Below are 25,522 nucleotides of genomic sequence, written 5' to 3'. Positions count from 1 at the left end.
TGTTAAGGAGAATTTATAGAGTCGATTGCTTTAAGCTAGCGTTCTCTTCTCTTCCTTCACATCAGTTTGAAATCGGGTTCGCCTGTTCGCGATTAGCACATGATCAGTTGCGTAAACTTCGCACCGCGTGCCTTTATTTATATTTTTGTTTTTTTTTATACTGATTTATTTATTTGTTTATATTCTTGTCGGTGTGCGATTGCGAATGTTGCTCGACGGCAACCCGTTACGAGTTACATATTTTTATCTTCAACAGTCGCCTTATTGGATCCCATGGATACAATATGATAAGTAAGTCCTTCATGAATTGGGTGGGCGGCTGGGCGCGCGAGCGCGCAATCATAAATGTATAATGAGTCGTTTCTGGCATATAAGTTGGGAGCCTGCTGCATATAATTACGTCATCTGGCGACTGTTCGTCAACTTATCGTGTTAGCATCGATTCTGTTCGCTTAGATGCTACACTTCGGACGAAAAGACACCACCTTAGCCATTATGTACCGTACATTAATGAAATTATAATATTTTATAATATTAAATTTATATTTGATGCACCATTGGATAATCTAAAAAAATAATATAAATTATTTTTATGATAGATTATCGTTATTAAATTATTGATGATATTGATTACTGTATTTGATATACACAGACAATATAATAGTAAAATTATTAAAAATTTTGATTAACATATTTAGTATAACAATCAAGTTATTGATAATATGAAATCAAATTTTTAAAATATCTCTAATATTTTTTTTTGATACTTTTTTTTTCTTATGATGAGAAGTAACGAAAGTAATGTGAATGTGGTGGTGGCACGAATAAATGATGGGTCAAAAGATATGAAAAATTGCAGATATTGGAGGTGTGGGGAGGGAGAGAGCGCATGTGGAGTCATGAATGTGGTTGGAACGGGCGTGAAGGAGCCATGGGGGTTGATAGGAGATAAGAACGGAGGAGCCGCAGGCAGGCAAAGAAAGATAGAACAGCTGCAGGTCGGGGGCACATACAGAGGAGGGTAAGAGGAGGGGGAGAGAGGGACAATAGATTTTGTATAATTTTTTTAAAAAATAATTTTATTTAAAATTTTTATTACAATATTACTAAAGAAGTGATAATTTGAATAGCCATCTCTCTCCAAGACAATTCAAATTATCTTTCATGAAGCAATCTAGATTGTCAAAACAATCTGAATTATTAAGATCATCCAAAAAATATATCAAATATAATAATTTAAATTATTATATTAAATTATCAATAATTTAAATAAATTATCAGCTATCAAATTCAATCTAAATATGTTGCCAATCTATTTTTTCTCATTTATTATTTTTTTTTCCTCTTTTTTTAGGCCGCTCCAGGATGCTTCGTCGAAGTTTTTACCTTTGAGAGCCCACTTTCTGTCGACATGGGACCGACTGTTAATGGTGGCAGCCCATGGTAACCAATCCTGCGCGCCCTTGGTTGGCTGGACTTCCAAAGAGATATGGTATGGCTTGTTTCCGTCCTCTTTCCTTGGGTGCGGTGGGTCTCGGCTCAGCTGGGCGCTGGCCGCGTCCGATATCATTTCATCATGTCTCAACCGTGAACAGTTGCTAGATGGCCCCCGCTCCAGCTGTCCGTGATGTATACGTTTCTCACGTAAATTTCGAAGGAAAAAAAAAACTCTACGAAGTGGGTTTTTTTTTTGTTTTTTTTTTTTTCCGACAGAAACTAGGAAGGGTTCAGTGCGGTCGAGTAGGGGTGATCATAGACCGGATCTCCAGCGCGCTTATGTAAAATTTGATTTTTTTTTTTTTTTTTTTCTGGTTCAGGCTTGTCTCATGATCTGCTATATTGTCGAGCATAGCTAACCAACAAGTAGCAATATAAGGGTCTCCATGAAATGCTAAGGGAGACTACCCTATCGAGTGCCGCTTGGTTCTGCTGCGCCAATGCCTCTGTCAGCGTCCTTTCGAATTAATTCGTATGCCGCATTTCACAAAGCTCATTTTTTTAAAAGAAAAAATATTCTGCAATGCAGCGTAGATTACGATATTAGACATATAGAAGGCAGCAAAAACTCTATATTTTTTATGTAAGGACTAAATCATGTCCAGATGTACAAAACTCCAGCTGCATGATCACGTATTATTAGATAACAGTTTTGTTTTACTCTATGTACTTAATTGAAAAATTAGTTTGATGACATTCGTAACTGTGATAAGACAAACATAAGGCCACACTAGCTGTTGCATACTTGTGCACCGTTGTTTTTATTTGGGTATTTTCTTTATGTCATTTTCAACTGTGCTGTCTTAATTATTGTTTTTTAGGCTCCTCCCACTTTCACACCTTTTCGTATTCTGCTGGTGGGTTGATCAATCTGTTGATTTGAACAAAATTAGAGAGAAAAAAAAAGGTTTTATCAATTGATTCCTCTTTTTGGGCATATAAGCAGATACATCCATCCTTCTCAACTTGCAGTTTTATATTTATATTTATAAAACATAATTTATATTACTATAAATTATAGTAACATCCTTTCGAGTTTTCATGATTTATACTTATCTTCAAAAATTTTTATTTTTTTTAATTAGATACTAAAAATTAAATTTTATTATAATATAACTCATTCGTCCATTTGTATTAAGATCCATAAACACATGACACTCACATGATATAACTTTAAAAAAAATACCAAATATGCCCTTATTGGCTAAGTTACAGTGCTGTAATATGTTTTAGCAGGAACAAAAAGAGATCATATGGTGATCATATGTCTCCTTCTTTTTCCTTTGCTAATAAACAGGGTCTTCAAGAATTTCAGTTTCAATTTGCATAGAGACAGAAGGAGAGCGCAAAGAGAGAAGGGACCACTGAAAAAGCAAAAAAAAAATAAGGGAATTTGCTGATTTCCATGATTTTAAGTATGGGCTCGATCCAAAACTCCTGAAGCTTCAACCAAAGTTTGCATCGGCTCCTTCCCATTTTTGCAACTATGTCCAAAGGTTAGAAGCCGATAGAAGTAGAGGACATTGCTTCTGAGATGGGAGTGTTCCAAATGAAAGTTAGAAAATTTAAGAACTTGGACAATACAGATGGTGATACTAGTGGTAATAATGTTGATGGTAATGACAGTATTAAAGATAGTATAAGAAGAAAGAATAGAGAGAGCAGTAGTTTGGATGCAAGGGAATACTACTCCATATGTTCTTATCAATATATTCTTAGGGGGGCAAATCTCCAGGTGTTTCTTTGCATCAGGATTGGAAATGGTAAGAAGATCAGGAGAAGGGAAGCTAGTGGAAAATTCAACAAGTAATGAGATTTTGGAGGGGAAGAGACTAGATATTTATATCAAAGATAAAAATTTTTTAGTGTGAAAGATCTTACAGTGGTCTAATAAGAAAAGAAAGCTCTCAATATCTTTGGATGCTTCTTCCTTGGATGGAGAATTTTCATGAGCTAGGAGAAATAATGCCTCATTATATCAGCCCTTTTAACTTTGTTTTTACTCATTTTTTCCCCTCTATTATCTATAATTATTCTATCTTTGAGACCGCTATACATATCCCTGATTCTCCTGATTTTTAATAAATGATAAATAGCTGCTATCTTTTATCCTACCTTATTCTAAAAAAAAAATTTATTTTTTCGAGCAAGATCTGTCATAAATCTCTCGAATATGATTCCAGGAGGTTTGTTGGCTCTAAAATGGAGAATAAGAAAATAGGATAGGATGATTAACATGAAAGATTCATCGTAAAAGTAGTTATAGATATGACAATCAAGGGAAAAACTAAGTCTAACTTTCAAAATTTTGGGATGTGCATGAAAATCGTGATTTTTTGAAGAAATATCTATATAATTTTGTGTTATTTTTTTTTGATTTTAAAATAAAAAAATAAATTAGCAATTTGACCACCGTTGTTAACTATATTAGATCCCTGTTGGACTGCTAGGCCATAGTGTAATACAAATATAAGTTTTGAGATCTCATTAAAAATTATAATATTTAGGATGAAAATATAAATCACAAAAAAATAGAAGAATATTATTGTGATTTATTCTTCTTGTGACTAGCTTTTTATTGCCCAACTCCAAATATGATTCAATTCTAAAGCTTAGGTAAAAGAAAGATTAAATGTTGATATTAGAATTTTTCTTACCAAAAAAAAATGTTGATATTAGAATTTAAAATTGCTAGTATTGCAAGCTAGTAGTATTTTAAGGAAAATGGCATGCTCGATCGCGTGGCACTCAGATACTTGCAGTTGTAGCAACTCCTCCACTTTTTAAGTTACCAAAAAAAAAAAAAAACTCCTCATCTTTTTCCCAATGTCCACAGGTTTATTGGGTCCCCCCGCCCATGGATTGCTTAAAACAAATCTTGATGGGCCTTTTCGTCCCAGAGTTTCCGTTTCTAGAAACTCAAAGTTCAACCACCGCAGGACGCATGGTATAAACTCGTGCGAAAATCCTTGTAATATATATATTTTTCTGGCACACGGTAAAAGTCCTACCTGAAACAGCCACTCATTTAATCAAAATGATTTAACGCCGGTTCTTATTCTACTTCGTACGACTCGTGGGTACGTGGGAATAATTACGGAGGCCTAAATGCCCATTTTATCTTCAACGCTTCGAAAACCAAAAAAGGAAAATTCCTCCGGATTATTCTTTATTCAGTGCGTTTTGGATGCATTATTATTATTATTTTTTTTTTTTGTAGAAAACCTTTTTCTGTTTAAGGAAAGAGTGGAGTCTCTCCGGTTCCCTTGACGGAGAAATATAGAGAAAATAAGATTTACGTCTTTGGATGCAGGGCCAGATGAAAAGGTCAGTTTGTATTCATAGCAGAATTATATGGGTGCTCCGCCTTATTATTAGAAAAAAAAAAAAAAAAAGACACAATAGTTAGGTGCGTTGCACGAAGCCCTTGTGGAATCCTTGTCGGATAAGAACGAACGAAGCACTTGGTCCAAACCTCAATGATGTGTTTTACGTAAAGACCATCTAATTCAATTCTCTTCAGTAGGAGTGCTCGGCACACTAACTTCACCAACCATCGACCAACGCCTACCCCCTTTTGTCATTAGTTCTATTTGATTTTTCCTTTTTCCCCTTGTTTCTGGTACGGGGGCCTTGTTTCCACGCTGTCGATGGTATCGGCAATAATATTTGGTCATGTGCCAGAGAAATTTCTCAACGGTTAGCTAGTTGAAGTTTTCGACGTCGGAAAAAGTAGTCGGGCAATCGTGACACGGTACCTTCCCTCAAAAAGAGAGAGATGGGACCCTTCCCTCAAACTTGAACTACACTGAGATATTTCCAACCAGATGGTTGTTAAGGATATATCGAAATCTCTTGCCTTTTTTTTCCAAATGGTCGGATAAGATCTTGCTTGGAGCTTGAAAGGATTCTTTTAAAATATTCTTTTCAATTGACTTCTCCAAAAAGCAGTTGAAAATCAAGACTGCGGCTCAGATCATGGGCATCGACTAGGATCCACCCAACACTATCACAGGTTTGGATGAAGGATTGTACAAATACAATCATTTCCTTTTATCTGCATGGGAGGCATATGGACGTTTATTGTGACAATTTATAGCGAATCGTGACGTAATAACAATTGCGCATGTGATTGGACCGGTCAACACGAAAGCTTAAGGCAATCTTTACCTTATCTGTCAAGATTTTGAGAAGACCAAAGCTTTAAAGCGGTTGGTGGTGAATAATGCAACCTATCAAATTCTACAGAAAATTTATGGTGAGATGTCATTTGACACGTCATACACTCTTAGGTAATGGCCAAGTATGTTTTTTTTCAATATTCTATCCCATCAGTGAAGAAATTATATCCTGTATTATATGCATCACATCAATTAAATGTATTAAAAGTAAAAATTGAAATGAAGTACGAGATGAATACGGAATTTATGAAGTCCATAAAAATCAAAATTGTACCATCATATGGTAGATGGGATGTAGGATATAACTTTTCTATTCCATGGGTGCCAATTTCCAACTTCAGTGGGCTAGCTAGTGATCCCCGACCGAACTTGACGTGAACACGCGAGCGTCCTCATGCTTTGAACCTCATACTCATAGACTACATCGTGAAGGGCAGCCTAGTTGCGTAGTGGCGGGGGAGTCCAATTATATAAGATAACTTTTATAAGGGTTGTCAATTTGCCGAAGTGGCCAAGTACACAAGGGGGGCCGATGATAATCACTTCTTATTTCTTATCTCCGTTCAATTGCGGGGCAGGGGTAATCATGGATCTGGAGTTGGTGACATACCATGATTTAATGCGCATTACAAGCGCTATCTCTCCCCCTCTCTGTCTCTCGTTAGTGATAAAAAGGTCATTGAAATGAATGACCTTCATAGCCATCGGGCACGCTGTTAAAGAATTAAAAAGCTACGGTTCAAATGCATGAAATCTCGCATGGTGATAAGACGGGAGCCATCGGCAATGGTTTTTGCTACTGGAAGGAGGGGAAAAGCAAAGTCTTTAATTACAAATAGCACCAAGCGACTAGCGTCTTGTAGAATGTTGGGCATTCTCTTCCCTTGGTCAGACAAAACGTCCAACAGACTAAGGTTGTGTTTGTTAGCTGATAATTTTTTTAAATTATTGATAATTTAAAAAAATTTTATCAGATTATTATATTTGATATATTTTTTTAAAATTAATAATTTAAATTATTTTTTATAAAATAATCTAAATTATCAAGAGAAAGATTAGTTATTCAGATTATCATTATGTTGGCAATCTTGTAATTTTTTTTTTGAATAAAAATACCTTAAAAAAATTTCATGATCTTCTTTCTCACGATGGACAACGAAAAGAGAAAGGGCCAAAACTGGCGCCCTCCTCTGCACATCCGACCGACAGCGATCGGAATTCAGTCGATTGATGGACCGTCATCGTCTTCTTGATGACAGTCGCCGACAATCAAAGAAAAACTGTCAATCTATTGAGATCCGATGATTTTTGCATAGAAAAAGGGACAGCGGGGGCAACACAAGCGGCCGGTGGGTGGTGCGACTGGCCAGAGGGCAACACAAGTGGTCGGCAGGCAGTGCGAATGAAGGAGAGCCGGGGTAGGGTGCAGGGGATCAGCGGCATGGGTGGGGTAGGGTGCGAGGGATCGACGGCGTGGGTGGGGGTGGCGGCGCTGGTGGATGAAGACGGTGATGGAGATGGCTGCGGAGAGCACAAGGTGCGAGTTTGTTAGAGGACCAGGGGATGGTGCAGGGGTGGCATGGACGGTTAGAGAGCCGAGGGCAGTGCCAGAGATGTGACTACCGAGTTATCAGGGACGGAGCAGCCGGGGCTTGGAGGGGTTGTGGTGTGCAAGAGAAGGAGAAGGAAGAAAAAAAATAAAAAAATAATATATAATATAATATATAATATATTTTTATTTTTTTTATTCTGAAAATTTAAAAATTTTGTGGATGGGGTGTGATTTTTAATAAATTTGAGTTAAAAATATTTTAAAATTTTGATGTTATATTATTAGTAATTTGATTGTCATATCGAACATGCCAATCAAAATTTATGATAATTTTATTGTAATATTATCTGCGTGTATCAAACATAGTAATCAATATTACTGATAATTTATCTAGATTGCATGTAATCCCAATTATCACTATCTGACAATGCACCAAACGCAACCTAAGGAGCAAAAAATGATGGGAAACTATTGAAGAGGTTGAATTTTGAGCTGCTTTTGATCTCTTTAATAAAGAATATTTTGTTTTTTAATAATTTTTTTTTTTATTTTTTAGTTCTCTTTCCAGCTTGCTTTATTTTGTTAAAATCTTTAACTTGTGACCATTTAATATTCTTTTGAAGCATAGCAGATAGCCTTCATCCTCTTCTCAAAATAAATTAAAAAAATAATTTATTGGTATTGCAAATATCTATTTGTAACTTATTTTACATTTTTTGCAACATTAGTTTTGTGAAGCTATTAGTTTTTTTTTTTCAACAAAAAAAAAAACACTTTCTTACAGGAAAACTCTTTTTTTTTTTTTTGAGGGATTAACGAGGAAGCAAGGCACTTCACCCAATTTATTCATTTAAAAAAAAAAATGTAAAGACGATGTGGGTAAGAGAAAGAAAGAAGATAAAGGTACATGTTGCCTCCGTATCCAAAACCAGAGCAGGGAATTGGAGGCTTTGATTTGGAATCAAAGCGGACAAATAACCCCAAATCACCCGAGCTGCAACCTTTGCAAACCCAATGGGTTCCCACAGCCAAAAAGAATGGAAGACCTTTTGGAGAGTAGCATAAATAGAATTTTTTCTTATTATAGAGAAAACTCGACAACTATTTTTTCAAACAAATGGTATAGTGGAAATTAGATAAGCACTGTTTGAACATTGGACCTTCACTCGAGAATAGAAGGGTGAAAGTTAAATATTGCAAGTCTATTTGGCACCTCCAATCACAGAGAGAGAGAGAGAGACAGAGAGAGAGAGAGAGAGAGAGAGAGCTACATGTAAGTGGAATAATCAAATCAAAGGAGATCAATCTAGAGAATATATGAATGTGGTGTATATATTGTAACAAATCAATTATAGATAGAATTTTATTATTTAAATTGATTTAAAAAAAGAAGTGTATCTACCCTAAATGTAACTTTTAGGATATGAACAGATTAAGTAAACTGTCGTATTGCAATAGTAAAAGAAGCCAAATTAGTAACTATAGTGCAATAAATTTTTCTTTAACAGAGAAAAATGATCATGCAATCCGCTCATTAAAACTCATCAAGCGGAAATGTGATATCCGGAGAGCAGGAGATTACCTAATTACCCCACCCTTGCATATAATTACTCTTGTCTTAATAAGATCCGGTGGCTATCTCCTAATCTCCTTTTTGGTAAAATAAATAAATAAATCTTAGAAAACGTGGACTATCCTACCCAAACTCTAATGACGATCAACCTTAGTGGGTTTGGCTCATGGACGCGTCGGCCGGCGGTTGCCTCGAAGACGCCAATTATTTGGAGCGCCCACTTGGTGATCCCAAAAGAAGAGTTCGTTAGTGCCGTATCCTAATTTTTTGTCGGTAAGTTGGTGCCGTATCCTAATTATATTAAAAGAGACACCAGCCAACTGATACCATCATGATGATTCAGGCCTGTCTCTAAATATCTTCCGGGCCTCCTAGTTGTATAGGTTAAAGAAAGGGTCGTATCAAGCCATTGACCATGTACTGCCCTTTTTAACGATGTTCCGCATTTGGATCATCTCCTTTTCTAATTAAAAATCAAAACGCTTTGTGATTCGTGGTGTTATCATTGATTTGTGCCCAACAAATCCATTTAAAGCCCAGGTCACAGGATTCACATTTAGCAGATTTCTGGTCAGGCTAAGATTCAACCACGCGCGGCTGATGACTTTGGCTCGGCTGCAGCACAACTCGTCCGGGCGGGTTCAGAGATCGCCAGAGTTCTTCCAGAGCCCACAATCAGACCAGTCTGGGCCAGGCCAAAAAAACCGACGCTTCGTAGTGGATTTTCCTGGGCGCCACGCCGCCACCATCACCGGCCCAAGATGCTTAACCTTTGATGTCATAATTCTGCGGGAGAAATTCTTTGTGCACCGCAGGCGGCTAGAAAATTTGACATAGAATACACGATGTCATCCAATTAATCTATATAATTATTATTTTTTAAATATATTTAATATTTATAAATTAATTTTTTGATTTAAAAATTTTATATGATAAAAATATTTTTATCTTTTGAAAAAAATTATTATATCTTGTGACGTAAATATATTCAAAGATATCATAATATGATCTGAGATATCATAACATAAGAGGGATATTTTTGTCTAATTATTTTTCAATACGTATTTAATATCTGAAGGCCAGTTTTTTCGTATGAAAATTTTGAATGACGAAAATATTCATGTTCTTTAGAAAAAATTATGACATTTTGTACATATTATGGATGTAGGATTTCATAATATGAACATAAAATGTTACAATTTTTTTCAAAAAATGAAGAAATTTTTGTCGTACAAAATTTTTAAATGAAAAGATCGATCCGCAGCTATTAAATATTCGTTGAAAAATGATGACTATGTAGATTAATCGGATGAGATGGTGTACTTCATATTGGATTTTCTACGCCGCCTACGGTGCACAAAGAATTTTGCAATTCCGCGGACCTGGCAAAGGTGAACCGAAGCTCTTGATTTAGCACCCGCACCGAACGTTCAGCTTTGTTTCTTTACATGTTTTCGCCATCTGCTGAACCTTGTTAAACCTTGCGACGAGAACTGTATGTTTCCTTTAGAAGTTAGAGTGGGTAGCGAGATATCGTCTGAGAAACAAAGGAGAAAATGCATGCAAATTAGTTCTCATCGTCGACAAAGATCCATTTAGTAAGACATTTTACAATTAATCCACATTACGTGCCAGATTGGACCAAGTCGGGATTTTCTGAGGGGACGGAACCACTTGCGTAGGCACTTACCAGAGTTTGAATCACCTCCAACACAGTTCAATTACCCGACGCCATCGGTTCATGGATCATCCTCTTGTAGCCTTGTACTTATGGAAGATGGACACACTTGCATAATACGTCCTATCCTCTCCTATTCAGCCACCATCTATGCCCGCCCAGTTCAATTATCAATCATTAATTGATGCACATGGGGTGGGTGATTAAACCGGACCTAAGATCTAAATTCCATTCATTGACCTAACAATTGTCCTTCTTATGTTTTAGTAATCAGATAATGCTCTCAAGCTTTAAAAAAAAGTAGTCGATGCCTGTCAAGCCCTGTGTTTTGTACGAGTTGTCCTATTCAATTTCTTTTAAATCATATGAATAATAGTTTTTTTTTTTTTTTTTTTTTGGCTAAGACAAAAATGGGAGTCAGAGAGGGACGATCTGACGCATCTATCTTTCCGGTACGTGATTATAGAGTCCCAATCCTCACTGAAGAATATTCGATTTGAGATCGATTTTGGATGAATAGGTGGCCTCCTTCCCATCATATAGACGAATCCAATGGATGAATACGTCACTTCAATACCATCAAGAGCCAATGGATCAAATGTCATTTTCAGACGTTGTGTTCGGACCGTTAGGATATACTATATTCGATAGTCATTCGTGTCCTGACATTTAATCGTAGTCCGATATCCATCGTGATTCGAATTCAGATTACATCATTGAAAATAAAGATCCGTTCCGCTGGAATACCACCTCAATAGCAATAATAGCCTTTTATACCTGGCTAGCATGACTTTGAAGCATATTCTTACAATCTTCCTGTTCTCTCTCCCTTGCTTCCATGGAGGATATGATTGAATAGTTGGACGTCCATCTTTACACCTTCCCAGCGGGCAGCTGCTAAGATGCAATATAGTTGAACACAGCCTGCTCCTCTATAGTTTCAGATGATCATCACCAGCCTCACATTGCTTGTAGAAGGATTAGACGCACGTCAAAAATAAGCTTGAGAAAGGGCTGGCATGGGGGATACTCATCTTCGTCTTACGTGGGAGTGTTGACTATATGTATAGTCTGTACCCTCTAATTCCACAAACACATATCCGACGATGCATCAACAGAAAAAAAAGAAGAAGAAGTATATTTTCCATATTTTGGTGGAAAATAGTGAGCCAAATAAGATCATAACCAACAAGCCATCTCGCCTGCCAAGTACTGGTAAATAATTATTAAATAACGGGGCTGTAGCCTTAGATGGCCCAATGGGTATCCCGTCACAAGGACATGCTCTGGCCTACGGTTCATAATCGACCCAGTCCACCAAATTATTGTCGGCTGAAATGGGCACGTAAGGCAAGAGAACCCATGTCAGCATAAGGACAATAAGCCCAAAGAGGAATTGTTTGTGCACCGCGTGCACCGCCCGCGATGATTGGTTCTCGCGTAGGGCCGGCGGAAAAAAAAAACAAAAGCCTGAGATGAAACATCATTGTATGGACTTGACAGCAGCACGGTCGACGTGTTTGATGAAACATCTTTTACATTTGTAACGGCTCCGGATGTTGGAATGAAGGGCCTGAGATGAAGTGGATCAGTGGAAGCTCGAGGTAAGAGATACGTAAGAAAGGTGGAAACCGGAGCTTTGTCCAGAATCTTTTAATCGGAAATTTCATATGTGAACAAAGATAATGATTGTAAGAGCAGTCTGCATGGGTCATTTGAAGACATCACAAGCCTCGGACGCTCCTGGCGAGCGACATCAATACTTCTGGGAAAGCTCTCGGTCCAAACTACTTCTGAATACTCTATGCTTGCATGATTTATCAAAAAAAAAATCAGCAACATGGTTAGCCAGCCTCTTGCACACTATGATGACCGGAGAAATTCGATCGAGCGGCATACAGAATTCCAACCTCTAATGGCAGATTTAGGCCCATGACCCAAGGATCATTGTAAGATAAAATATACTGCATCTCGGAGAGCATTTGCGCTTAGTGAAATTCTTTTTGCATCGTGGGTGGTGCAGAATCATACGCACCGCTTGTGATGATTGATTCCGACATTGGATCGATGAATTTTTTTTTTTTTCACATGCCGCACTTCAGTTCTATACGTGAACCAATCACCGTGAATGATGTACGTATTTCTGCACCATCATCGGTGCACAAAGAATTTAATTAAGCGCAAATGCTCTTCGGGATGCAAGTATATCTTATCTTACAATGGTCCTTCAGTCCTGGGCCTAAGTCTGCCATTAGGTTGGAATTCTATATGCCGCACGATCGAATTTCTCCTGTCATCGTAGTCTGCAAGAGGCTAGCTAATCATGTTGCTGATTTTTTTTTGGCAAATCATGCAAGCATAAAGTGTTCAGAAGTGGTTTGGACCGAGAGCTTTCCCAGAAGTATTGATGTCGCTCGCCAGGAGCGTCCGAGGCTTGTGATGTCTTCAGATGACCCATGCGGACTGCTCTTACAATCATTACTTTCGTTCACATATGAAATTTCTGATTAAAAGATCATGGACAAAGCTCCGGTTTCCACCTTTCTTACCTATCTCTTACCTGGAGCTTCCACTGATCCCCTTCATCTCAGGCCCTTTATTCCAACATCCGGAGCCGTTACAATTGTAGAAGATGTTGCATCAAACACGTGGATCGTGCTGCTGTCAAGTCCATACAATGATCTGCAGGTTTCCACCTTTCTTACCTATCTCTTACCTGGAGCTTCCACTGATCCCCTTCATCTCAGGCCCTTTATTCCAACATCCGGAGCCGTTACAATTGTAGAAGATGTTGCATCAAACACGTGGATCGTGCTGCTGTCAAGTCCATACAATGATCTGCAGATCAACATGCATGGCCTCCTCACTGGGCTCGCCCGTGTCAGGTTTTCTCGATGGGCTTCCAGTACCAGCCCAATCGAAGGAAGCAACGCGGAAACCCACCTGGTCTCGGCTCGTCATCGCTGGCCCTCCGGGTTATGTCACGTTCGGCCGGCGTCCGGGCGAGTACACCTCCATCAGCGTCCCCTCGGTTAAGGGATCATAAGGTAACTCATGTAACTATTGCCTTATTGAAAGTGTAATAAAAATACCTTAGTGTCCCTTACGAGGATATTTTATTTTGGTTCTGAAGAAAATCATATAATATAACATGTGATTGCAGGTAAATGTTGTAACTCCCACTCGTCAATTTTTTGAGAATAAACTCCAACTAATTTGTGGAGCACATTATTTCATCACGAAGCATTCATATGGACTCTTACGACTTGGCCAAGGGGTTATACTTCCTTCTCCAGATAGCTCTTTATCTTCTATCCCCCACTCCCCCACCCAAAGTAAAACAAAAAAAGAAAGACAGAAATTTATCTTGAACTATGCTTATGCTGGAAGAAAGCCAAAGAACAATTAAAAACTCATGATATTGTCATAAGTTATAAGGCTTATATGTAGAACATGTGTTAAATTCTCTTGTACATTGAACATTGTGTCTATGGCATATTTCCCGGGATGGAGTGGAAGTGAGAAAGGATGTATGAGCAAAGAAAAAGTGATCCTGTTTTTTTTTTGGTAGAGAGAAAAAGTGATCCTGTTGATAAGCCTATGCAAGACCGTAAGAAAATAGAGAGTAGAAAAGCATAGACAATTTCTAAAATTGCATGCCTCCATGAATCCACGTAAGATCCCCTTTTTTTTTTTTTTTTTTTTTTGGCAAGAGTAACGAGGAATGAGGTATTTTTACTTAAATAATATTTATTTTTTAAAAAATATAAAAATAATATTTTTTGTAAAATATTTATCAAAATGCTGTCCGAAATAAAGTTACCCTATGATAAGATGACTTTGTGTGCTGATTCACCATCTTTCACGCTATGTGGATTATGGAGACAGTAACCAGAAATCTGTCTTACCATAGGGCGACTGATACAGTCGCCCTACCATAAGGTGACTGATACAGTCGCCCTACCATAGCGCGACTTAGGTGGCTTTACCGACTATACTTCACTAACCTTCTCGACTAGATTCCTCCCTCCCTTCTCTCCGTCACTTAGAAAAAAAAAAAAAAAAAGCTAAACCCTCCCCTCTCTCTCTAACTGATTCTCAGTCCTAGCTGCTCCTCATCGCGCACCCCCCCAGGTTCTCTCTCGGTCCCCGATACGAGAACTCCCCCTCCCTCTCCCTCTCGATCCCTGACGGCCCTTCCTCCTCTTCTCGGTCTGCCCCCCCTCCTCCTCCCCAGCGTACCGTAGCCCCTCTCTCTTTTTCTCGACAGTCCCCGGTGCTCCTCCCTTCCGATGGTACCCGGAGCCTTTCCCGGCCCCCCTCATTTTCTCGGTGGTCCTCGGTGCGCCGCCTCACCCCCCTATCCAAAGAAGCCATCATAGGTACCTCTATTTTTTTATTTTTATAATTTTATTTTTTTATATAAATTATAAATTGATTTCTCCAACAACGGATGGAGTGTTTAGAAGGAAGGTAATTTTACCTAAATAATATTAATTTATACATAAGTTATCAAAATAATTTTCTACTCAGTCATTTATTTTTAAAAATTATGCATTGCATAGAATCATAGACCCTTTTTTGATTAATATATATATATATATTCTACGGCATCCATATATTTATATATTTTTATATAGACGAGAGAATTATGTATATTGATCAATTATCCAGTTTGGAAAGTTTGAGAGTTGTAATTAATTCTATAGATAATTACAGTAATCAAATGGTATGTTGAGGATTTGAGAAAAATTTTAGACAGCATTTTTCTTTAGTTCTCCTAACACATTTTCAGCCGTATGGGGAGAACTAAGAAAAATACTGTCGAAATTTCTTTCGATCCCTATTGCACATCGCTTGATTATTATAATTAATCTATAGAATTAATATAATTTCTGAATGGGATAGAATCTTTTATACCTATTAGTTGATGATAAGATGTATTTATTATATAAGTTATTTTAAATATTAAGTACTTTCTCCTAATAAACATATGTTTATATATTTATGCAGTTACTTCCCACAATTATTTCCAATAAAATGGATCCAAGTCTTGTTACTATTATCTTCTATTGGGATCGGAAGATCAATCCTGATGCTAACGGTGTATATTATGATGGTGGAAGGATCCGAATGATCATGGTGGATCGTAACACAATATACCAAGAACTTGTGTGAGTCTGTTATGCTATCATCAGATGGAATCCCAATCATTGTGGAGTTTTTCTAGTATGTAGATTTTTGATTTATTTTACTGGACAATATTTGACTATACCTATTGAAGATGGTCAGAACACAAACACCGTCTTGAGCTTCCCATCACAGGAGATTTTTCTAGCGGTTGAGATTTTTATTGAGCCGGCAGTGGTAGGAGTTTTGAGTGATGGTGAACAGCATGTGAGTGTATCTCAGGCTATATCTGCCCCACTTGCACAGTCAGGGATGGGGGGATCTTTACCTGATGCAGCTCCAATAGTCGATGAAGCTAGGTATGAGTATGGACACATCCCTGTATGTACCATTGGTGGACCAGCAACATCCGTAACTGATGGTCCTCGATACATGGTAAGGGTAGAGTTTGCATATCAATATCCATATAACAACGCATTTGATGATACGGGGGTCAGTCCTAGTTATGTGGTAGCTATCGTGGAGCATGTGGAGAATGAATCTTATGATCCTGTACTACTTAATCAACCACATGCAATACATACCAGACTTGGAGGATTGAGAACCGCAATGGCCGATACAACTTTATTTGAAAATAAAGCCGCTGTTAGTTATGATCCTAATCGTACTGATGATGAAGATAAGGATGATGATGTAGAGTCTGATGGTAGTGATAGTGGAGAGTCTAATGCAGAAGAGGATGTCCCATCATATGAGGCACCCTTTGTTTTTGAATTCGAGCTAGTTGATGCATTTGACGACGATGAGACCGCATCCCATGAAGTATTGCCAGAATATCTATTCTTTTATGGAAATGAAGAGTTAAGAAAAGAAATGGTATTCGAATCGAAAGAACAAGTCCAACATACCGTGAAATAATACGCCATTCGGACCCACCATCCTTTCAAAGTCATCGAATCAGATAGAATTAAATAAAGCATCTGTGTAAACAATCAGAGAGTTACAACTGGCATCTCCGGGCATACTGTCGGACCAAGATATAGCGATGAGAGATTATGGTATATAAAAGGCCACACACATGCTTGAATACAGATATGATACGAGATCATTCACAGCTTGATGCACGCATGATTGCCGATATCATTAGAGGATCAGTTAGGGCAGAGACATCCATATCTATATTAGCCTGTTAGGCTTATATACGTGATACATAACAGTGCGAGGCATCTTACAAGAAGACATGGATAGCTAAACAACTTATTATCAGTGAGCTATTTGGAGATTGGATCGGGTCCTACAACACATTAGGTCCTTGACTAGCTGTAGTTTGTCATGCCAACGAAGAAACTGTGGTAGATTTTACAAAATTTTCTACAATAGAGCCAAATACCAAGGTATTCCATCGAGTTTTTTAGGCATTTAGACCATGCATTCAGGGCTTTCAGTTTTGCCGCTCACTAACTAGTATTGATGCAACGCATATGTAAGATCGATATAAGAGTATACTCATGATAGTCGTGGAGAGGGATAGTAATGGAAGTATCTATCCTCTGACGTTTGCCATTTGTAAAGACGAAAACCATGGTAGTTGATCGTAGTCTTTATGGTGTTTGTGTTATTATGTGGCACGTGATCGAATCGAATTCAGCATAGTCTCTGACCAGCATAAAAGAATATTAGCTACTGTTTCAGATGAATCTATTGGATGGACAGCACCATATGGGTATCATAGATTGTGCCTTAGACATATTGAGGTAAATCTAAATGGCCGATTCCATGATGCGGTATTTTTGATTTATTTTCATCAAATTATAGAGCAAAACCAGCCTTGGAAGTTTGATCGAAGCATGCAACACATTGAAAAAAATATAGCCCAATTACTTTCAATACCTCAAAAGACATCTACTTGATGATCCGAGTAAATGGTCGCTAGCGCATGACATGGGTGGACATAGGTATCGAATAATGAATATGAATTTATCTAAAAGTTTCAATAAGGTATTGAAGGAGGCTCGCTCATTGCCAATCCGAGATGAGGTTCCATCCATCGGGCAGCATGATGGATGTTATGGTAAGTATATTTTGCTTTTTATCTTATTTTGTTATATCATTATTATTATACTTATGAATAATATATATTTTCTCTTTGATACTGATAGTTTCAAAGGATCACATCACTGTACCATCGGACAAAGAGTGATTTCCATTCGATCACCATTGGATATAGGGACCGAGCACTTGCCGATGTCATGGATGGCCTTATCGACACTATGTGACTCGTCTTTGAAGATAGGTGACTTCATACTGTGCCGTCGATGGATGATTTGAGTACCTCATCATATGCTCAGCACATCTCATATCCTGACTTCTCAGACTTTGATCTCTTCATAGATGATACGTCTATATCACAGAAGATTAGTGAGCTGGGAGACACATCACACCGACTCGATGAGCAGCACATTGATCATGCACATGGGAGGGCCAGAGGTAGAGGTAGATTAAGTGCTTTTCGAGACAGACGTCAGGCACCTTCCTCTCCATTGATCAATATCGTGCCTGAGCAATCATCTGTATGGCCAGAGGTGACACGCGTCTATGAGAGGCAGACACGGAGGAGGCCTCAGTATCTTAGTATATACGCATCTCGATAGTTATATTAGTTGTATATTTTTTTTGTGATAAAAAACTTTGTAATAATCAATCATTGGTTTATATTAATTTGAGATTAATGTTACAAAATTTTTCAATCTAAATGCACATGCTACAATTTTTGTTGGTTGCACAAAAAAATCATTATCGATCTTGATACAGGTTATATACTTAAAGTTTGGGATCGTCTCATAACTTTTGTCATTAGCGTGACTTTTGTTCTACTTATTATCTTTCAAGAACTCGAATTCTAACACAATCTTATGCGGGAAGAATGGGTTAAGGAAAGATCCAAAGCTAAAAATTTTCATGGAAAAGTTTGGGCACTTAGCTCAACAAAATATAGATACTCCAATGTGAAGAAAACCTTTTCCTTTAGTTACAAAATAGGTCAATGCATGTTGCAATGTATAAAGGGAAGCTTGGTAATGGCCATCTAATGGCTGTAAAGATCTCGAATAGTTCTAAAGGAAATGGTAAAGAATTCTTCATTGAGGTTATCAGCATATATTGCACTTACCATATCAACATTGTGAGCTTACTAGGCTTTTGTTTGAAAATATTTACAAAAACTCTTATATATGAGATCATGGTCAGTGGATCATTTGAAAAATTTATTTACATGAAGTAAGAAGTAATGGAAAAGTAGGAATAATACTTAAAGTCACTCTATCATAAAACGACTCTATAAGTCGTCCTATCATAGGACGGATGTCTGATTGCTGACTCTATAATCCACATGACTTGAAAGGTGGTGAGTCAGCACACAAAGTCATTCTATCATAGGATGATTTTATTTGGAACAGTACTTTGATAAATATTTTGAAAAGAGCATTATTTTCATAATTTTTTTAAAAATAAATATTATTTAGGTAAAAAGACGAGGAATGAGAGTGAGGGTTCTTTAACATTTCTACATGGTTCATGGATAGCTGCATGGCAGCTATCACTAAAAATAAGAATTTACATAGTAATATCCACTTGGTAGCATTATTTTTAGAGAAATTCTTTGTGCACTGCAGGCGGTGTGAAAAATTCGATGTGCAGCGTATCATCTTATCCGATTGATTCATATAGCCACTGCTTTCCAACGTGTATTTAATGTCAGTAGATCGACTTTTTCGTTTAAAAATTTTGTATGATGAAAATATCCTTCTTGAAAATTATGATACTTCTTAAAAATTATGACATCCCTCATAATACTACATGGAGGAAAAAGATAATGAATATACGTAAAAATAATATTATGATATTTTTTTTAAAAATTATGATATTCTTTCATAAAAATTATAAATTCTATTTCAATTTAATATGATGTGATAATTTTTGTGAAGGGATGTCATAATTTATAAGGAGTATCATAATTTTTAATAAGAGTAATATAAAATAAAAAAATCGATCTGCTGGCATTAAATATGTATTGAAAAATGATGGTCACATAGATCAATCGGATAAAATGGTATACTTTACATTAAATTTTCTGCACTCAAATTTTTTTTTTTATTTTTATATTAAAAAAATATTTGTACTAAAAAAAAAAAAAAACTTTGACGAGGAAAATCACAACCGTCTGCAATACGATACACGTCTCTGGGATGTGGCAAAATCTTTTAGCCAGGAGGCGTCGGGCGTCAGCATAAATTTATTCCATGGCTATTCCTGCCACAGCTCTTTTGGCCCCTGCCTCAGGCTGTCTTCGATTCTCCATATAGGTACTTTTCTCCTTCACCTCTGAGGTACGCCAAAATCTCGTCCCCTTCGGATCCCTCGTTTTTAATCGCAAGTTCTCCGAAGGTCCTTCCCTTTTCGAATAATCTCCATCCATCTCTCATATCTTGCAGCAGTTTTCCCCTCGGTCGATCTCTTCTCCTTCCCCTTTGGATCTCGAAACCGCTGCAGTCGAAACAAAAAATCCTAGTTCCCTTTCACTCCGAGACGTTGAGCCAGATTTAGGGTTTCTGTTTTCTTGAAATCTCCACTTGCATCGCTTCGAGGCGTGACTGGCCTCAGATCTGTCAATTTGGGGGGAGTTTATAAGGATTTCGAAGAAATTATTGGGAAAAGATTGACGCCGGAAACCTTGTTCAAGTGATTTGTGGTGCTTCTTCACCGAATTTGCTTTCGTACTGTTGGATTTCGGAGACCTTCTGGAGATGCACTCGAGATCAGGACAGTCGTCTTATCGGGATCGGACGCAGGAGTTTCTCACCATTGCTGAAAGATTAAAGAAGTCTTTCTCGTCCGTGCCCAATGCGCCAAGCAGTAGCGCTGGATCGAGATTGGAGGGGCAGAAAACGGCGGTCTCGATTCAGTCGGAATTCAACAAGAGGGCTTCAAAAATTGGGCTTGGGATCCATCAGACTTCACAAAAGCTTGCGAAACTCGCAAAGCGTAAGTAAAGAATTCGCCGAGTCCTGCTTCTTGTTTTATTGCATCTTTTGGCGTCTTAGACAAGGATAGGACTATAATTACTAGAGATTTGCACGATCTCGATTTGTTCTTTTCCAAAAGCTTTGAATATAGAGGCATCAAAAACTAGGCTAAGCTGGCATAGTTGATAGTCTGTGTATAGATATGTCATAAGGTCCCGAACAAAATGGTGCTCCACAAGAAAGAATTTTAGACTGTCAAGGAGAAAGTTCTTCACTATACGAAAACTAGTAGTCGTATGGTGTCTAAATGCTGTCATGGTGCTCAATAGTTGTACCATCTGAACAGCCTACAACTCGGTCCTTGTGAAGGTCCCATAGGTCATGGAAAAACCATGAATTACTATTTCATGGCATGGCCTACATGGTTTTTGTCAATGCAAGTTATGTTGCCCCCTGTGGGTATCTCTGTTATTGTTCGTAAAGAAGGATTATGTCTCATTTCACTTTTGCTGGAGGAAAAATGTTGCCATGCCTAGTACTGTCGTGGGGCTACGTCTAGTTTTTTTTTTTTTTTTTGCATCACATGAAATGCAAATCCAGTATATTGACACTGATAGAAAGGAAAAGCCACCAGAAGCTATTTGGAGTTGGAGAATGTATTGGCCTTATATCATACTCTGGTCCCACTTCTCATAGCTTAGTGCTCTTATTGTTGATTTTTATTCCATGTTATTCACAGCGCCAATCTGTAAAATGGTGAACATATTTGGTGGTTAAATCTTATGAAATTTGTTTTAATGCTTCCAAAGTCAAGATATTTCTTAATTTTGAATGTTTTGTTTAAAGCATATCAAAATTACAGAATCAACCTTCTTGTATACTACATAGAAAAAATAATATTTTACCCATGTTCTTAAGTGGGCATTAATCTTGCTGTAACTCACCTTTATAATCTTTATATCGCCAAGATATGGTTATATCTTAGACACAGAAAAATTTGCAGATACTTTATATGTAGTATATACCTTTCATTATTTCACTTTTCTGATAACTGGTGGTCCTGGGACAAGGTTAGTGAGCAAGGACTAATGAATTGAGCCAGTAAAGAGTTCAAAGAGGAGAAGTGATCAGTTCCTGAATCTTTCTTACTAAATGTTTGTCATATTCACTAAAACCTCAATTATTTGAAATTAAATTTTAGAAATTTTCATGCCAAGATCTCTGAGTGATCATTTTAGAGAAACTTTTACGTTTAATCAACTTTTAGATTGAAATGATAAGATTATTGAGGAGGATTTAGTTGATTTGTATAACTTCAAGTCAGGGCTATTATCTTCTCCAATCAATTTACTTTATCATTTGTAATGTCTCAATGACCTCTAGTTGTGTTGATGCACAACATAAAAGGCATAATTAGCTGCGACATTTGTGGACGAGTTTCCTTGGGTATTGGCAGAGTGAAAGCGTACATGAGAGGATTTATTAGATTACGAATTGTATGATGGTCATTAGATTTTCCTGCTGGTGAGCATGTATATATTTCTTTGTGATTTTTAGGGGGTTTTGAGGCTAGGGAAGCTTTTTCCTCCACAACTGCTTACTTTTATTAGTCAATGCACGGTATCAAAGTCCGTCCACATCATGTATATTGTTAACCACTCTTCTACAGAATTTTTATCTGTTTTGAAATATGTTGTTGAACTAAGTCTTTTTGGATATTCGTTGTGTAGCCATTTGTTTTTTCAATTGGAGATGGTCAACTGCCACTAAAGTCTTCTTGTTTGTGCAGTGGCAAAGAGAACATCAGTTTTCGACGACCCCACTGTGGAGATACAAGAGCTGACAGCAGTTATCAAGCAGGATATCAATGCTTTAAATTCTGCGGTCATAGACCTGCAACTCCTCTGCAATTCACAGAATGAAAGTGGTAATATTTCCAGTGACACTACCAATCACTCAACCACGGTTGTTGATAATTTGAAGAACCGCTTGATGAGTACAACGAAGGACTTCAAAGAAGTGCTGACTGTGCGAACAGAGGTAAGTTAAAATTCTACCACCTTCATGTTTGGCTTAACCTTCTTAATTGCTTTTGGTTTGCTCTCTCCATATTTGTATCCTCCACTAGGAGCATAGGATCTGACTCCTGCATTTATTGTACATATTAGAACTTGAAGGTTCATGAGAATAGAAGGCAGTTGTTTTCTTCGTCAGCTTCAAAGGATTCAACCAATCCTTTCATCCGACAACGCCCTCTAGTTTCCAGGGCGTCTTCTGATTCATCTGCACCACCAGCACCATGGGCAAATAGCTCAGCATCTTCTCAGCCATTTCCCAGGTAATGTAATAAATCGGAGTCATAATGGTGGCCACTGTTATTTGAGTTATAATTTGTTAAATCTTTTGAGAGGTTGGATTTTTTTATTACTTTTTATATAAAATTAGAAATTAAATTTCTCTCCATTCATGTATATTGCAAAATGAGGGTCATAATATGTCACTTCTAGACATCTAAAATCTTTACTGAGAAGTGTTGTGAAATGCTGTTTGTAAGTATTATTTCCCCAAAAAAGGATTTCTTTCTTTCTTCTGTTCTTTCTTTCCTTCCTATAGCCATCCTCAAACTTTTGTGGATCATATTTCAATCCAGAAAGCTGTCATCTTCTAGATGTGATAAAATTTAAGCCCTGCAATAAAAAAAAGGGGATCTAGCTCTGTTGGGGCATTTTTATTTTTGTAAGTGTTTTCCGTGTTTTAACAATTCCTGATTTCATTCTACAAAACCTTTTGTCTGATATCTGCTGCTGATAGACATGCTATTGTTGCTTTGCTGGATTGCTAGAAAGAAGAAGAATGGGGACCCATCCACATCAACTCAGCCATTGTTGCAGCAGCAGCAAATGGTTCCAGTACAGGATAGTTACATGCAGAGCAGAGCAGAGGCTCTTCATAATGTTGAATCAACAATTCATGAGCTGAGCAACATATTTACACAACTAGCTACAATGGTGTCACAGCAGGGAGAGCTTGCCATCAGGTTCTATTCTTTTTATTTTTCACTTTGAGCTACCTATTTTTAGTTATCCTTCGAGACCTTAATCTTATTCAGTCTGGATCATCTTTTCCTTGCATTTAAGACCTATAATTCTCATATGTTAGGTCATGTTTTATATAGAATATTCTAACTTTTAGATACTTAAGTCCACATTTTTAGTGATTCATGATTGAATATAGAAAGATTGAAATTTTTCTGTGTCCTTTAGACTGCTTTGTGCTATAAGCTGTAGGCAGAGCTATATTATATGCCTGTGATTAAACAAATGCTAGGCTATGTACATTTTCTCTCCATATATACTACCATTAGTTCTTGCTCATTGGATTGCTTTGTTTGCAAATTAGTTCATTGGATTGCTTCACTTCTTTGTTAGTTGTTCCCTTTTTTTTGCCCATTTGAGGGTCTCAGCGTGGAAGGTGTAGGGAGTTAAGAAATAGGAAAACAAAGACAGTTTAATGAAAATGGCTGGAATATATCTAACAAAATTCAGTTTGATGACAGCTGCCATCACCCCTCCCCTCTTCTTTATTTTGCTTTTGTGATAAACAACGTTGGCTGAGGATACATAGAACTGACATCAGTGGACTGGTTGTTATGGTTGAGGCACCTCCTTTTTTGGGATTTCCAGTGATTTGATGGGATTCATAAAACTGACCCTAATGCACTGCTAGTTATGATTGTAAGTTTCCAGTTCGGCACTTCTAACTGATGTTAAAACGATGTCAGGATTGATGAGAACATGGATGATACTTTGGCTAATGTAGAAGGAGCACAAGGGGCACTGCTGAAGTACCTTAACAGCATATCATCCAATAGGTGGCTGATGATCAAGATATTCTTTGTGCTGATGGTTTTCCTTATGATTTTCCTATTTTTTGTTGCATAATTCTTAGCAAAACATTAGCGGCACCATCTTTTTGTCCAAGGATCGGCTATGCATAGAATACCTTTTTCTGCTTGCAAGTTACTGTCACACTATTTCCGCCGAGTGATTGGCAGCTCTACAATATTTACCATGGCTTCTTTGAGCTTGTCCTGTTTCTCCTGACGGGGCACTTGATGCAAACCCCTTCCCTCTGAGCAGAAAACGCACAGGTCCTTTGCAATATTTACCTTCTCTTGCAGATGTCCATGTTCATCTCTGCTTAGTTTGTGATATTTGTGCATCATCATCCTGCAAGGATTGTATAGTTGCATGGTTACAATGCTGCAATCTTTCTTGCGTGCTTGGCGGCTATTTATGTTTTTCAGTAAGCAGCCAGAAATTCATTATTCTTAACAATCTGCCTTTGCATCATACGACAATTTTGTATCATTCTTTATCTGAGTTGATTTTGAACTATGCTGGTTTTGCCATGCGAGTGGAAGTTGAATGGGAATCGCATTCTTGATAAGGTAGTTGATCCCAAATCTCAATTAGATTTTCCACTTTCTGAGCAGCAAAGAAAAGATTTTCCGCTTCTGTTCCTATTGTCTTAAAAGAAGCAGCTTCTATGGCACGTTAAACTAAATTGTTCTTTTTCTCCTAATGAGGTAAATTCTGTTCCGGGACCTGAGTACCTCAATAGGATTTGATGCCAGTGGTTGAGGATGGCAACTGAGAATGACCGGTTTTGTACAACTAAACCTGCTTAAAAGCTGAGCGGTCCGTCCAACCCACCCAGGCGCCGACCCATTTCGACGTGCTTGGACTTGATGTTTAACTCTTAAGGATTGGGCCGTCTGGGACTTGAGTTTACGTCGATCCGACTTTAGCCCAACATTCTCCCAAAGTCGGTGTGGAAAAGGGGAAGGGGAAAAAAAAAAAGAGGAGGGAGTTCGCTCCAAGTTTTTCT

The 25,522-nt window shown here is 37.6% G+C and overlaps 1 protein-coding gene across 1 annotated transcript; it reads left to right on the top strand.

Annotated features, from left to right (window-relative positions):
* The first annotated feature begins 19,918 nt into the window (after positions 1-19,918).
* LOC105047890 (syntaxin-32) lies at positions 19,919-24,795 on the top strand. The gene is made up of 5 exons (XM_010927011.4): positions 19,919-20,651; positions 22,422-22,672; positions 22,801-22,970; positions 23,475-23,669; positions 24,414-24,795. Exons 1-5 carry the CDS (start codon positions 20,414-20,416, stop codon positions 24,571-24,573), a joined length of 1,014 nt encoding a protein of 337 aa, XP_010925313.1. The 5' UTR covers positions 19,919-20,413; the 3' UTR covers positions 24,574-24,795.
* The last annotated feature ends 727 nt before the right edge of the window (positions 24,796-25,522 follow it).

The sequence above is a fragment of the Elaeis guineensis genome, chromosome 7 (genome assembly GCF_000442705.2).
Source record: "Elaeis guineensis isolate ETL-2024a chromosome 7, EG11, whole genome shotgun sequence".
In the NCBI taxonomy this organism is placed as follows: domain Eukaryota; kingdom Viridiplantae; phylum Streptophyta; class Magnoliopsida; order Arecales; family Arecaceae; genus Elaeis; species Elaeis guineensis.
This window is presented reverse-complemented; position numbering and strand designations above follow the sequence as displayed.